The 14,825-nt window shown below is 37.0% G+C and overlaps 1 protein-coding gene across 3 annotated transcripts in view; it reads left to right on the plus strand.

The window, feature by feature from the left end:
• Nucleotides 1–14,825, plus strand: part of enox2 (ecto-NOX disulfide-thiol exchanger 2) — a 321,929-nt gene that overhangs the window by 86,600 nt on the left and 220,504 nt on the right. Inside the window, exon 1 of one of the 3 annotated variants that reach the window (XM_038281358.1) lies at nucleotides 6,693–6,974. The exons of the other annotated variants lie outside the window; for them this stretch is intronic. Within the exon in view, the coding sequence (XP_038137286.1) occupies nucleotides 6,953–6,974 (22 nt within the window). The 5' untranslated portion in view covers nucleotides 6,693–6,952. Of the gene's footprint in view, nucleotides 1–6,692; nucleotides 6,975–14,825 lie in introns of those variants that run through there. 3 annotated transcript variants of the gene reach the window in all.

Below are 14,825 nucleotides of genomic sequence, written 5' to 3' on the forward strand. Positions count from 1 at the left end.
ATATACATCCCACATCACTTGAGCAAACTGGAGTGAAAAAATATTTCTTGTCCCATTTTACTGACTAAATCCTACATAAATAACTGTCATGGTGATCTACACAGGATGTATGGCTTTTCTCTGTGGAGAACTATATTAGTATCCATTATCTATACCTGCCTGTTCCTGTAGGATCATAGGAAGACTGTTTCCTGTCTCCATCGAGTGAGAGGTGGGGTATACCCATGTCACAGTGCTTGACAACACAGAGACACACAGGATAATTAATCATGCATGTACACACTCACGCATAAGGGCAGATTAGAGTAACCGGTTGACCTTAAAGTCACATTTATGGGCTGTGGGAGGGGTTGTCAGATAGAGACCATGCTTGCGAGGAGAGAATATTAAACCTCCATGAGGAAAGACTCCAGGCCAGGTTTCAAACCCAGGACCTTCTTGCTGCAAAGCAACAGTGCTAACAACTGCACCCTTCCCTGGTAAAATTACACTAAATCCTACTTCCAAGTTTGACTTTTCACTAATTAAGTCTTGGGATTTACAGTCGATAAAACTGCAGCCACCTGCTGGCTCTATTGCATGCGTTTGCTACAGTACCTACTATTTTGTGTTTCCTGTTAAAAAAAAAAAAATTGGTTGGTAAATTTTAACATGAATTTGCTCTCTAAGTTGTAATAAGTGGAACATTCTTAAACAGTATTGTTATATTATGTGCTATGAATAATAAAGTGTAAGTTAATGAGGAATTCAGTAGCTATAAATGAAATATACTTTTTTTATTTCAATTGCCAGAACAAAATGTTTAATAAATAAAGGTAGGCATCTTTACATCCAATTCTTTAGCAATATTACCGTAAAACTGAGGAAATCATCATAAACTTATGTAAATGACTAGTTTTAATGGGTTCTTAATTTTTTGTCTTTTAGGTTATCAATAATAAAGCTGTAGTTAAAAGGTGAAAGTAAATGTCTCAGCAAAATGTTCTTTTCTCAGAAATACTGGGAGAAACTGCCGGTGCTTGCAGCCAGTGAGAAGCTAGACCAGACAAACAATGCTGACCAAAAGGGCTTAATACTCATGAATTTTAAACAAGCTGTTTGCATGTGAGGAACCTTGAAACCACAAACATTTGACTCATAAAGCTCAAACAACAAATTGAGATCGAATCAAGGACACATGAAGCATCACTTGTTTTCTGGCTTTCCATACTAGAAGACATATGCGCCGTGGGTTAGATCATCTACAGAGATGCCTGTGTTATTAACAGGGAACTAGGGGAAGAGAGAGAATCAGGTCCTAAAAACAACTTTAAGGTGCCAGATCTTTCTGACACGATCAGAAACAGTCAGATAGGGAAACTACATCTAAAACATAGCTAGTGTCACGGTGCTTCATATCTAAATGCTTTTGTGAAGAATGAAAAATTAAAGAGTTCAAGCTGCATGAATGAATAACTATTTCAGACAATCCTTTAAAATTTCAAATTTAACACAAATATAATTAATTATACATCACATTTGAATGAGTACCTTACATGTATATTTTAGTGGTATAAAGTGGTATAAAGAAGTGAAACTAATTTAATTATACCCCTTCTCCTTCCTACCGTCCTTAAGCCCAACAATCTTCCCTATCCTTCTTTATTCATGAGTCCATACTCCAACAGTCAATTAATTGAACAAATAAATTAGTTTATGGTACTTATGGACATACATATGCACATTGTATCTTTGATACAATAATTAGCCATTCCCCACATAACCACAGCGATTGCAAAAGTAGGTATACACACATCTACAGTAACGAAGAGAACCCATTGATGTTAATCATCGTTCCTTCATCTCATATATTTTTAAGAAATCTAGTTTGAGCCGTTTTTTATACAGTCTCATGTTTGTAATTTGCTTTAACACAGAGTTAGTCACATACTTTTCCACCATTTATCGTAAAGCACATTGTTTTCATGTTTGTTCGAGCACGCAAGATTTTGAAATTAACATTATCCCTGTAGGTATACCTGACGTCTCTCTAAACAAAATGTTTTTAACAGCTAGTTGATTATTTCTCACTTTAAACATTAATTGGGAGGTATGAAATTCTACCAGATCGAATAATTTAGGTGAGCAGGATTTAATGAAAACAAAAAATGAACCGGTTGTGAGCAGTTCTATCCAGCAACATCATATAGAAGGCATGCATCGAGAAAGAAGTGAAAGAACTGTCCAAATACTGTAACGATAACTTTCATATAAAACAAGCATAGGTATTATTAATATGATTGTAATCAATAAACTCTTTGTGCTCCAATGAGGCTCATTTGTCAGATTATAAGTAGTTTTTGAAAAGTAACATTTCAGATGGTATTACACTTGGTGTTAATTTAACCAACATTATATTTTATGGTCAAATAGGACAAAGTCTGAGCTATGCTCTCGTAACACAAGGCTTTTTTGTTTAACACAGGAATAATTTCAAAGTTACTGTTGTTTTACTGTGCAAACCCTAATTATTCTGACCCATAGCATACTAGTGACCTTTTCTTGGTGTGCATTAAGATATATAGCTTTTATTGGAGGTTGAGGTAAGCTTTGTGGGGCCCAGTAGGCAACAGCCTTATCAGGTGGAGACACTTGCCTCCAGGCACTGATTTAGTGATGTCTGTTGCTGATGCTTCCAGGGCAGGAGAGGACACTGTGATGCTTTGCTACATGAATGTAAGGCTATGATGCTGGTACCCATGATATTGGTATGTACCAGCAGGTATTGGTAAAAAGGAAAATTCAACTGCATCAGCCACCATCCCTTTGGTCCCCTTCAGTTTTTGTATTTTCATGTTGTATAAAATCATTTTAAAGTCTGAACATGTGTTTTTGACACAGACATGAACCTATGTTATATAGTTGACCGTACCTAAGGTACAGTATATAACGTATATTTGATAGAAACACTGTTTGGTGTATTTATGTTGTTGAAGTAAATACCAAAATGACAAGTGTGAAAGTATTTGACATTCAGTTGACATTCGATATTTAATGAGCTATTCACATTAAGGAGTCGCCATCTCTCCAGAAGCCGTTTCTGAAGCAGGAATAAAGGAACCAGCTGACCGCCAGGCTGATACACGAGATAGCATTCTCATTGGTATTTTGCATGTCTCTGTACACAGCTAGGGCCTAATTATGGAAGCATAATAGCATTTGCTGTGCTATTTTTCTGGTGTAATTAATCTTTTGACTGAGCGTTGATGAAGCTTGTTCATTTTTTTGTGTGTGTGTTGTTCACAGTATGAAAACAGCAGAGCATAGAAGTTTGAGTGAGGAAGATATTAATGTTCATGAAAATACTTTGATATAAAATTAGAAATGACTAAATACAGATTCTATTATTAGAGCGTTGATGATTAAAGAGGTAAGAAAGGCGACTCTGTACATTTGAGGTAAACTATCTCATCAGGTGCTGTAATTCAAATGTATATGGTACTAACAGTGAGTTTCTGGCTTTGTTTTGAGATGATGCTAAAGTTTGCACCAGGCTTTGCTCTCTCTAGTTTACTTTGTATTCCTGATAAAACCCTATCTGTAACTAAAATGTCTTTCTTTTAAGGGGGTCGGCTATGCAGATCTTTATTTGTGCTCCAGCTTTACAATGTTTGCTGATGTCTGGAGACATTGTTTCAGTATTTCCATGTTTTTTTTTTACTTAAAGGTATAGAGGATGATCTTTTAGGCTCACACTGAGCCTGGTTCTGCTGGAGGTTTCTTCCTGTTAAAAGGGAGTTTTTCCTCTCCACTGTCGCTACAAGCATGCTTAGTGTGAGGGATTGTATTTGAGTAAATGAGTCAATACAATCAACTGGTTTTCCTTAGATAGAAAACTTTGTATCAATTTGACTGTATGATCTGGTTGAACTGTAAAGTGCCTTGAGATGACATGTGTTGTGAATTTGGTGCTATATAAATAAACGGAATTGAATTGAATTGAATTGAATTGAATTGAATTACTGGGTGGATCATCTAATTGTTCTGTCAATCATTCTGGCGATAAGTCTTACTAAGGCCATCCTACGTGCTCGTCCCAAGTTAGCTATCTTTTTCTGCGCATGCGCACTTTCATGCGTATACAGTATCCATGGTGAGCAACTGTTTCAGCGAGTTATTGAAGCTCACCTTTCTAACTGCGATTCTTTAAAAATGGCAGTTAGAAAAATTGACTACGAAGTGTATGAGAAGTAAAGAAAGGCCCCAGATGAGGCAGATATATCCCAGAATGCTTTGCACGCAGAGCTCTCCTCGCAAAGCATTATGGGATTTGCTGTCACAGCGTCCCCCTGTCGTTACCCGACAGTGGAGGAGGAGTTACGGGGAGCAAATAGTAGTGATCATCTGTCCAAACAGTCAGTTAACTGAGTTTGCTATAAAGTCAACTAAATAGTCTCCGCTCTATATAGTGATTAAAGGATTTAGGGGTTAGGGCGGACGTTCGGACACAGGGAGCTTGTATGAGCGATGAAAACGGCTACATTTAAACAGAGTGTGCACGAGGAGAAATGGGCTCGTTCATGCTCTTGCACACGTTTAACAAGCGTTCCCCCTTGGTAGTGGGTACAGGGTTGTGCATGTGCATTTCCATATGCATAATCCCCTATATTATGAAGGGAACCAGTCCATCCTGCAGCAAACACCCACACATCATGATGGTACCGCCCCTGTGCTTCACAAATGGAAGATAGGCATTTTAAATATATCCGGCTTTTTGGTGCTGAATGCATTTGATGCATGAATTATGGCTTCCATCTTTCTTTTGAAGCTACGGCTTCTTCCTTTTTGAGTGGACTTTCAGCCAATGTCACACAGGGTTTGTTTCACTTTAGAAAATGACACCTTGTCTCTTTTGTTCTGGGGTTGATTTACATGGTTTCCACCTTTTTATCTTCATGGATTTCTTTTTAATTTTGGCATGATATTTGGCATGTGCAATGTTTTAGGTGTTGCCTTAAAATTAATCTGCAGTTTTGGCTCCATTTAACTCAAATGTTCAGAATGAACTAATCCCTAATTATTAAAGGGGAAGTTTATTTATATTGCACATTTCCAACTCCTCATGCTGGACAACTAACAATGCAAGTGAAATATAAAAGATAAATAAACAATTCCAGAGAGTTATTAAAACAACTAAAACAACAATAACTGAAGCTGTTTAGAGGAAATAGTTAAAATTAACATCTGCTAAAAGTCCATCCAATAAGTGTCTTCAGAAGAGGTTTAAATGTTTCAGTGTTGCTGCATATGTAATATTTATGGACAGAGTTTTCCAGAGTCTGGCTTCTGCCACAGAGAAGGCTCTGTCACCTTGAGACCGGCCTCATGGTTCTGCTTGAAACATGAATGAAGCACAGTGTTCAGTGTGTGTAAACTTCAGACTCTGAAGAATGTAAATAGAAAAACAAAGTCTCTCCTTTTTCTGATATAGAAATAATATTGGTGCTCTTAGCAAACCAAAAACAAACCAAGTTAATCTTAGATATTGAATAAATAAAATGTTTATGCCTTTAAAATGTATTGATTTAATACACGAGCCTCAGGTTTTTAATTTTTATGTGTAAGTTTTTAATGTGTAATGGTGCATGTTACTAATAAAAAATATATCAGTTCTATATTCATTCTGTAAAGCTAAAGCCGGTTTTCTTTTATGCCACCAAATTATGTCTTTCATTAATACTCAAACCAGTATTAACCAAAATGTTTGGCTAAACTGAGGACAGTAAAAACTAAGTTACTTTCATTATATGTGTTTAATAAGCTGAAAAACCTTTAACATTCACCTAAAAACATTTGAAGAACTTAACACAAATTTTCGATATAGACCATATGATTGGTGCAACAGGATACCTCCCATAGTTCTGTAGCACCTTTTTTTTTAGTTAATAAAACTTGCTTGGGACCTAATTTGTCCTACTTGTGATTTATGAATTGCCAGAGGTTGCAAGTTTTTGTTAATTTCTGATTGGAATGTTCTCAAAGAAGTCTTCTTTAACCACACTTTTTCCTTCCACTCAACTTTCATTCAGTATGTTGGATACAGCACTCTCTGGTCAGCAACATCATAAGGAATGACATTTTGTTGGCATCCACTTGCGGGGGATTATAAGTCCCTATCTGGATAACTAAGTCAGCAATCTTGCCCATGGTGATGTGAGCTTTCATATAGCCATAATAATATATAACACTAATTTAATAAAATCCTGATTTAGTTTTTTTTTATATATATATATATATATATATATATATATATATATATATATATATATATATATATATATATATATATATATATATATATATATATAATGTATGAGTGTGTGTGGGTGTGTGCGTGTGTATAAGTGTTATCACAGTCTTCACGTTTAGCATTTTTCACAGTAATTGTCATTTATAAGGTTTTTCCAGCTGGCAAACTTTTGAATGAATGACGTGAAAAACGGCCATAAGTTTTGGACAAATAGAGACCCCCTTTTTTTTTGCCCCCTTTATACAAATACTTCATGTTAAAATGATCATGGGTCCTAAGGAGCAGGGCTGTGCTGAGTCTGGGGAAGGGTCGAGTCATTCCTTTGCTCTTCACCGTCTCCTTCTTTTATCTGTAGATTAGGAGCGAATCATTTTCCAGCGGCGGCAGCGTCGCCTGATCGTTTTCGAGCGCCCCAAGCGAACTGTTCGGCTACCGCCGGCGAACCGGGCGCGTCGAGAGGGCGGGCTCTCCTGCCGTAGTCACAAAAAAAAGGTCCCGCTTCGACTGGCTGCTCTCATTGCAGTCCAGTCTGCCGAGCGGAGCAGAGCGGACTGACAGAGAGAAGAGCCCGGCTCCATTCAAGGATTCCTTTTTTTTATTCCTCCAACACTTCGTCCTGCTGCAAAGGACCGACAAGGACTCGCGCATCGTCTTCCGTGGAAAATGTTTCTCTTGCAGTACACGGGTACATATTTCTTTTTTCCAAGTTTTATCAGCTGTTTTCGTTCTGTTTCTTCTTGTTGTGTTGATATCGGGAGGTGTACAGTAATTGCCACCCTGCTGCAGGCTCTGTGCGCCCGCAGCGCTTCGGGACATTAATGTGCGCATCTCTGTTATCTAGTTCTAAGTTATACCGCCGAGCTGAATGCTTGACTCAGGCGTTCACCAGCTGCTTGACACCGCAATGTAAGAGCAGGGCAGCCTCTGTTGCTGCTATTCTTCTTTTCCTCCTGCTTTTTGGTGTGGAGTGATCTGATTTATGAGGCTAGATGTTCATAAAAAGATCTGCTCTGTCATTTCTGGTTTGAATGGAAGTTTGTGGGAATGACTGCTGATCTGTGCTGGAAGATGTTGCATGTTTTCACCTCCTGGTTCTGAGAGGCTGCATCAGTGCATCATGATCGACCTTCAGTGTAGAGTAGACTGGGCTATTTCTGCTCCATAAATGCCAGATGTTTGCTTGTGTTGTGGTGTTTCTGTGTCATTTACTCCCAAATCTCCATAAGTAGGTCTTTTTTTTTTAACATAATGTGGGACATTTTCCTCTGGACTCCCAGGATCTAATTAAGCGAGGATGATGTTTTTGAACTCTGCCATTAACCTGCTTACTCTGCTTTATTCTGTTCTCCAGCTTCCTCTGTTTATAGTCACGGTAAATTTAACTCAGATGTCCCACAGCTTTCCCCTTTCCTCCCCCTTTTCTTGTTTATTTATTTAGCTGTTGTTTTGTACGCTCGTAATGTAATCACCGCCTTCCTGAAGCTCATGAAAGCCAAGCCTTGATAAAGATGGGTCTCATGGTTATACTTTTCCATGTCTTTTTAATGCACCGCTAATTATACTTAATGTATGGATGTCCTGTGGAGAGTCTAGAAATATAGCTCTCTTTGAAGAGCAACCATGAAGTCAAAATGTAAATCTAACCCTCCTGTAAGAGTTTGCTTTTCCGTAAAGTGCTTCTTACTTTATTTGAAGCTTGAATGATTAAATGCATCAGGATATATAACTTTTTGTGTTTTAATCCAGATAAACTATTATTTTAAAGTGATAGTTATAGAACTGTGAAAATCTTGCACTGCATTGTCTACTTCATATTAGGGCTGGGTTAAAAAATAGATTTTGGATCGATTCCTTTACATTTTTGCAAAATCGATGTGTAGGGAATGAGGTTGATTAGTTTTATAGTGATGTGAGTAACGTTCACATTCAAATGAGCAGGCGTGTGCAAATGCCGACCTAAGTAACACCGCTCAGCAAGCTGTCCCAACTGAAGTCTGGAACCGTTTTGGATTTAAAACAGCTAAAGATAATGTGCTGGATGTGTGACATTAAGGTGACTTCCCACTACGCTGATAATGAGTGGCGCCTCGCATCTCGTGCTACAGATCACCACGACAACTTCAAGCCAGGCGGCTGCAAATATACCCCATAGGTTGACTGACCAGCAGACACCCTGTAGTTGTTGCAGACAACGCTGCAAATATGGTTTGTGCAGAGAAGATCATGCAGCTCATGCATGTCTGCTGTGTCACGTCTGCCTGCTCGAGTGAGGCTTCGCTTTTTCACTTTTCACAAACAAGTTTGCACTTTTTAGACAGTTTTGTTCACATCTTAAGTTTAAACCGTCTGATTTACAAGTTTGCACTTTGTGTTAAAATGACAGGAAAAAATTATATACATGGGTGTTTTTGAAACACAGTTGAACCACTTTCATTGTTGCAAAAACAGATCGGATTGAAATGGATCGATTTAGAACTGTTTGGATCAAAATGGAATCGATTCTGGCGAAAAAAAACAAGCCATACTTCTTATCCTTCTCTGTTTGAATGATTTTCATTCCCCCCTACATGCATGTTGGTGCTCCTGCACAGACGGAGCTCCGTTTCTACCCGTCTAGAAGCACAAACATGCTTTGAATCAAACAGAGGTTCTGTGCCACCCCCCCCCACACACACACACACAAACACACACACACACATACACAAACACACTGACCAATGGGAGGGGGAGAAAAGTCCATCAGGACCTCCACACTGCTGCAGTCCCCCCCTGATCAACTGGCACAGCGTCTCTAGATTGCCTTTAATGCTGGGAGGGGAGGGAGGCACTTTGCTAAGATCCGTCACAGAGATTCGTTTTAAAGTTTTAACATCCGAATCTTGAGCTAAGCTTTGGTATAAGAATGTAGTGCTGCAAAATGAATAAAGATTTTGGTCAAAGCAGTGCTTTGTTAGATGAAGAGATGTGGAAACTTTGGAGAAAGTTTTAATTGGTGGTTGCATGACTGTTTGAGGTTACTGAGTGGGTTTCTCTGTGCCGAAGAGGAGAGAAACGGCCAAATGGAAGAAAAAAAAACATAAATTAAGCTCTGCTTTCTGATTTCTTCAGTCTAACCACATCTTTAAACGAGCGTTAATGCTTGTGAGTGGACACCGCTCTGCCTTTTTGGCATTGTTAGAGCTAACCTCACTGCAGAGACAAACGTTTCCTCTGCCTTTTGAAAGCCTGAATAGCATCTCTAATGTCCTAATGGATACACAAACTATTAATCTTGTGTTTTTATCAAAGCGATGCACTTTAGCCCGTCAAAAGCATTTTCTTAATGATTCTGTTGAGTTGCTCTAGAGCCTGCAAAAACCAAATGTGCCAGGAGAATGCTGAGCGGCATTATTTATTCATCTTTGTGTCACAAATAGAAGCTATTAACTGACTCTGCCTGCCCATCGCTATTCTACTCGGCTGTTGTCACCTGACAGCTCAAAGCTGAGCTGACGGATAGGTAGGAGACGCTTCAGATTTCCTGTGAGCCAAGTTCTGTACTCGAACGAGAGCTGTCTACTTTAAAGCTTTGGCAGGCGGCTGTTTGTAGTTAGTTAAACCGAGCTAGTCAGAGGGAACCATTTCATACTGGCAGCAGAGATATGTTTTTGGAGGCTGTATATGTGCATGGGTTTTCTTTTTGGCAGAAAACATGTTGACTAATGTTTAACAGCTTGAGTTTTTTTTTCTTCTTTCTATTAACTGGATCGTAGTCTGTCTCTCATTTCGGTCAGGCCCTCTCTCTGGATTAAAGAATTCGTTTTATATTGTTTCTTTCATCTGGTAGTAAACATTTTAATGGTTAGCAGCATAGAAAAATACTCAGTCAAGTAAATATGAATAAAAAGTGCAAGATAAGAGCATGTTTTGCATTTGTTTTAGGGCTGAAATAATTAATTGGATTAATGATTAATCGATTATTGAAATAATCATTAACTAATTAGTAATAGATAAATCCTTAGAGTATAGAGACTAAAACATGCCTTTAGGTGACGGAGCGACCCACTTAGAGCAATAATTATACCAAGATTATAAAAAAAATATGTTAACATTTTGCATTTAAGATAAAAAGAACTTTTACGTCTACCAATATGCTCTATCCAGAACTCCTCAAGTGGAAAAGTTTTAGTTTCATCTGGTTTAATTTAATACAAAATCTTCTTTAAGGAACCTTTGGCTATCCGATTATTGATTGATTAATCAAAAAACAATTGACAGATTAATTGATTTGCAGTTGCTGCCATGATTTGTTTCTGAAAATATTTCTGTGATTTTGTTCTATTGAGTAGATATCTATAATATTGATTTGTATGAACAGTGTTTATATCTGCTACAAGGTAAAACATTTCTGACCTAGAAATCTTTATCCAACTTTTAATTTTTCACTGAGGTTTTTACATGTAACATTTAACCCTTTATAGGTCAAGTTACCATTTTTGATCACTTGCCTTACAAATGGAGTCCTCTCCGTCCCTCAGTGGGATCTAGAAGCACAAGATCTATATCCAGCCATTCAGCAAAGATAACTGCTATATGGCTGTACGTCTTATTATGGCATTTGACCAATTAGATGAGCCCTTGAATGATATATTACCTACTACAAATTAAGTTGAAAAAACAGAACAAGTAAAGAAAAAAGGTAAAAAGCTTATTGAAAAGTTAAAAAGTTAATAAGCCTAGTTAACAATTATATTTAGGTTTATAAAGTAAGAAAATGTAAGTGCCTATCAGCATGAATGCCTCTAAGGTTATGTTGTACCAAAAAAAAAAGTGTTTCTTTCACATTCAGAGTGTTTTTCATGAATTTCTTATAGAAGCACTTATTTTTGTTATTTTTCCTAAGATATTCGGGTACTGTAAATTGGCGTTTGCTGGTATTATTGACATTCATTTTTTCCATCAAAATGTTACAAAGGTAATAAGGTCTTGTCATGGATTCCAATAACATTGACTTGAAATTTGGATTTTCAAAGTATTTCACTGAGCGCCCTATCAAGGGTTAACCCCATGTTGGAACACCTGATGTTTCCGCGTTTCACCAGCAGTTAGTTGGTGTTTGGGAGGTAGAACCCAGCTTGGATTCTTAACAGAGGTATACGTTGGGAACATCAACCAGACGCGTCTATAACCACGGCCATCTCATCTCTGCACAGCGTTTTCTGTTGGCAGCGTCCCGCTGTAAAACTGTTTAGTGCTGAAGGTTTTCTCCCAAGTCTATGTTCTCTATTGATTACAGTGACACGCTGTGTGGCCTAATGGCTCCCTGGTCACAAGCATCCACATCTGACTCTTTACAAACGTCTCTAGGCTTCCACATAGTAAAACGCTCACATTAGTGGAAGTTTTTTCTCAAAACGTATCTTTGAATACTAGGTTATTCCTGACCTTATTGTATTTTGCAAAAAACAGTGAATGATGAGCAAGATGATGCTAATTTAGATGTTTTTCTTTTCGTCCATGTGTGCTTACCCTCACTCATCCTTAAATGATATACACATGGTTTTTGTTTCTATTCATGCTTTTGAATATGAGTGGGAATTACATAGCGCTTTTGTTTTGTTTTTGCTTTTCTGCTTTCACAAAAGCAACTGATTAAAAGGGTTTTTACACCATCTCGAAAAGTATAGCATGTGCTTTATCCATTTTCTTGGAAACTGGTGAACTGTGTCTTTTGTTTTTCTTCCTTTTTGTGATTTACATGTTAATTAAATAAAATTAACATTCTCCTTCCCTCATTTTTTCAGTAGATTACCCAGAATCACACAACAATACATGCATATATTACCAAAAGTTACAGATAAGGAGATATAGTTCTTCATATGCTGTAGAAAGGACTACATTTGCACATTTGACTTCCTAATTCAGAATTAGAAAGTAAAATGTGCAATTAATTTGCAATTAATCAATTTAGTAGCTTTTTAAACTACTAAAGAAAATTGCTCTGATTTGCAAAATCAATTTAGTATTTTTTACTCTTCATGCCTGTGTTTGGATTAATAATAGAGCTGTCATAAGATAGAAGCACCCTCAAGATGGGGGGTAGTTGACCGTCTTTTGCTCCCATTCAGTGGTAACTAATATATTTACTAGTTCCCATTTAAAGACCGTAAAAAAGGCATTGAAACTGCTATTTTTTATTCTGTTTTGGAAACAAAATAAAGTATTTAAGATACCAAACTGTGCTCTAAAGAAAATTTTTGTGGTCCTATATTGAAAAGTTTTGTCGATTTAGATTCCAAGAAAGAGCTTCAGTCCTTAGATGAGTGAAGTGCTTATAGAGCTGCCCTGTTCCTTGCTGCAAATTGGAAGCCAGCGTTAATGCTTTGTAATTGCTTACAAAGCACAACTTTGCAATGGAAAACAACATTATAAATATAATTTTCTTCTATGCAAACCTCAGCTTATATTACAAAAATCTTTCTAAAAAAAAAAAATTGTTCAACAAAATTGGATGATGAAATGCAAAGCATGGAAGAACCATATATATATATATATATATATAAATGTATATATATGTATGTATATATACTCCCATTCTTTCGCTCTAAAGAGATTTGTTTTTTCATTTGAAAAGGTTCGATCAGAGACGTAATGTTTCTGCGGCTGCTGTTGAGCTGTCTGGTAATCCATTTCAGGGAGAAAATAAAATCAATATTTGAACTCTTTCTACCAAGGCAAATTTACATTTCTTCCTCAGAGACATTTTGAAAATTTCTAAACTGCGATTTTATGGAAATATTTCTCAGTCAATTTTCCCAAGGTAGGCAGTGTTATTGGGGGCTTTTCTTAAGATTTATATATATTATATAAAAACTCATCCCATGTCTAAGGATCACCCCGCTCAGACTCAGTTAGGCTGTGCGTCTGCCGTGGTAACCTCAGAATATGACTGCCTCCTTGTTGGCTCTGGGTCTCTGCAGATGACTCATGTAGGGTTATAACTGTTGAATTTACCTGCAGTGCTCTAGAAAGGTATTCATACCTTTTTAGATTTGGTTAGCATAGATTTAAAAATATATACAAATACAAATCTGTTAAATTTGGCATCTACCTTTATTTAATCTCCTCTAAAATTACAGCAGCAAGTCATTTATGGATACATATTTAATATCTTAACACATTTCCAAATGGGAGCAAACCCTCACTGATTCAGGTTTGGATGGAGAGCAGCTGTGTAGGTCAGTATCAAGTCTTTCTACAAACTTTCAGTAATATTTAGAACCTGCTACCTGTAACAGGCTTTCTACCAAGATTACCTTGGGTACAGTTTCATACATGCCGAACACCTCTCTTTTCAAAATGCTGCCACAACCCTTTTTTTATTATCATAGTGATGTACAAGGTTAGTTTTACACCACAAAGTTTTTAGCATTTTGGCCAAATTTCCCTTTCTTCTAGCTCTCTGCTCAATGACGCAGTGTTCTGTGAGATGATCATCTTGGGATGAATTATTATAACCTAACCCTTCTTTCTCATCACCTTTAACCCTTTGTCTTAGTGATGCTGTTGGTCTGTAATATACATCAGGCCTTCAAAGAACAGCTATAGGGTTGTCATGAGGCTCAAATTTCAAACTCTTATTTAGATACCCAGGAAAATATTCAATACTCAATACCATTTTTGATGCCAAAAAAATTTAAACCATAAAAATGTACTTAATAACATGAAAGCTATACCTGTTTCAATATCAAAATACCAGATACTTTCTCAACAGAATCAGAGATTGTATTAGTTAAATAAGCGTACAAATAAATATTAAATATAATCCACATGTATAACGTAATTTGACAATATTTTGAGGTCTTATTTTCATTTACAAATTATCTGAAATTTTAAAATAATGATAACAAAAACATTGCTTGTGTTTAGTATCGATAGCATGTCAAATTAGCATTGTATCTAGATCCAGCTTTTGAGTATCAATACTTTTCAGACTATGGATTCTTTTGACAATCCTAGTTACTAAGGGTGTGCAAAATAATCGTCAAATCGATGAATCGTGATTCTAATTTTTGTGATCTACTGAATCGATTCTTGAAGGCAAGAATCGATTATTATAAAAAAAAAATGAACAAATAAAATACATTAATGGTTGGCGCACATCAATCAAACCAATCGGAATACAACTTCCAGTCCAGCAGATGTCGCTGCGAATGTGTTGAGGCCTGCTGCTTTGTGTCACAAGCATGTCCGGCCGTGGGATACTGAGACGAGTCATTCGTAAACAAAATATGGAGGAGACTGAGAAAATTCGCCCCCCGGCTCCATCACATTTCAAGTCAGATGCTTGGATGCATTGTGGCTTTAAAAACAAAGAAGCTAAAAACGAAATTGATATGATGCACGCAATTTGCAAAAGGGGAAATGTCATACATTTGAATGTTTTGATTTAATTGGTTTAAAGGACCACTGAGGCCATGTAAACGGCACTGATTATCCTCATTTTGTTATTTTAAGTTTGATGAATCCTAAGATCTTTTTGTCAGTGTGTCCACGC

The sequence above is a fragment of the Cyprinodon tularosa genome, unplaced genomic scaffold (assembly GCF_016077235.1).
Source record: "Cyprinodon tularosa strain WSP-4 unplaced genomic scaffold, ASM1607723v1 ctg17, whole genome shotgun sequence".
In the NCBI taxonomy this organism is placed as follows: Eukaryota; Metazoa; Chordata; class Actinopteri; order Cyprinodontiformes; family Cyprinodontidae; genus Cyprinodon; species Cyprinodon tularosa.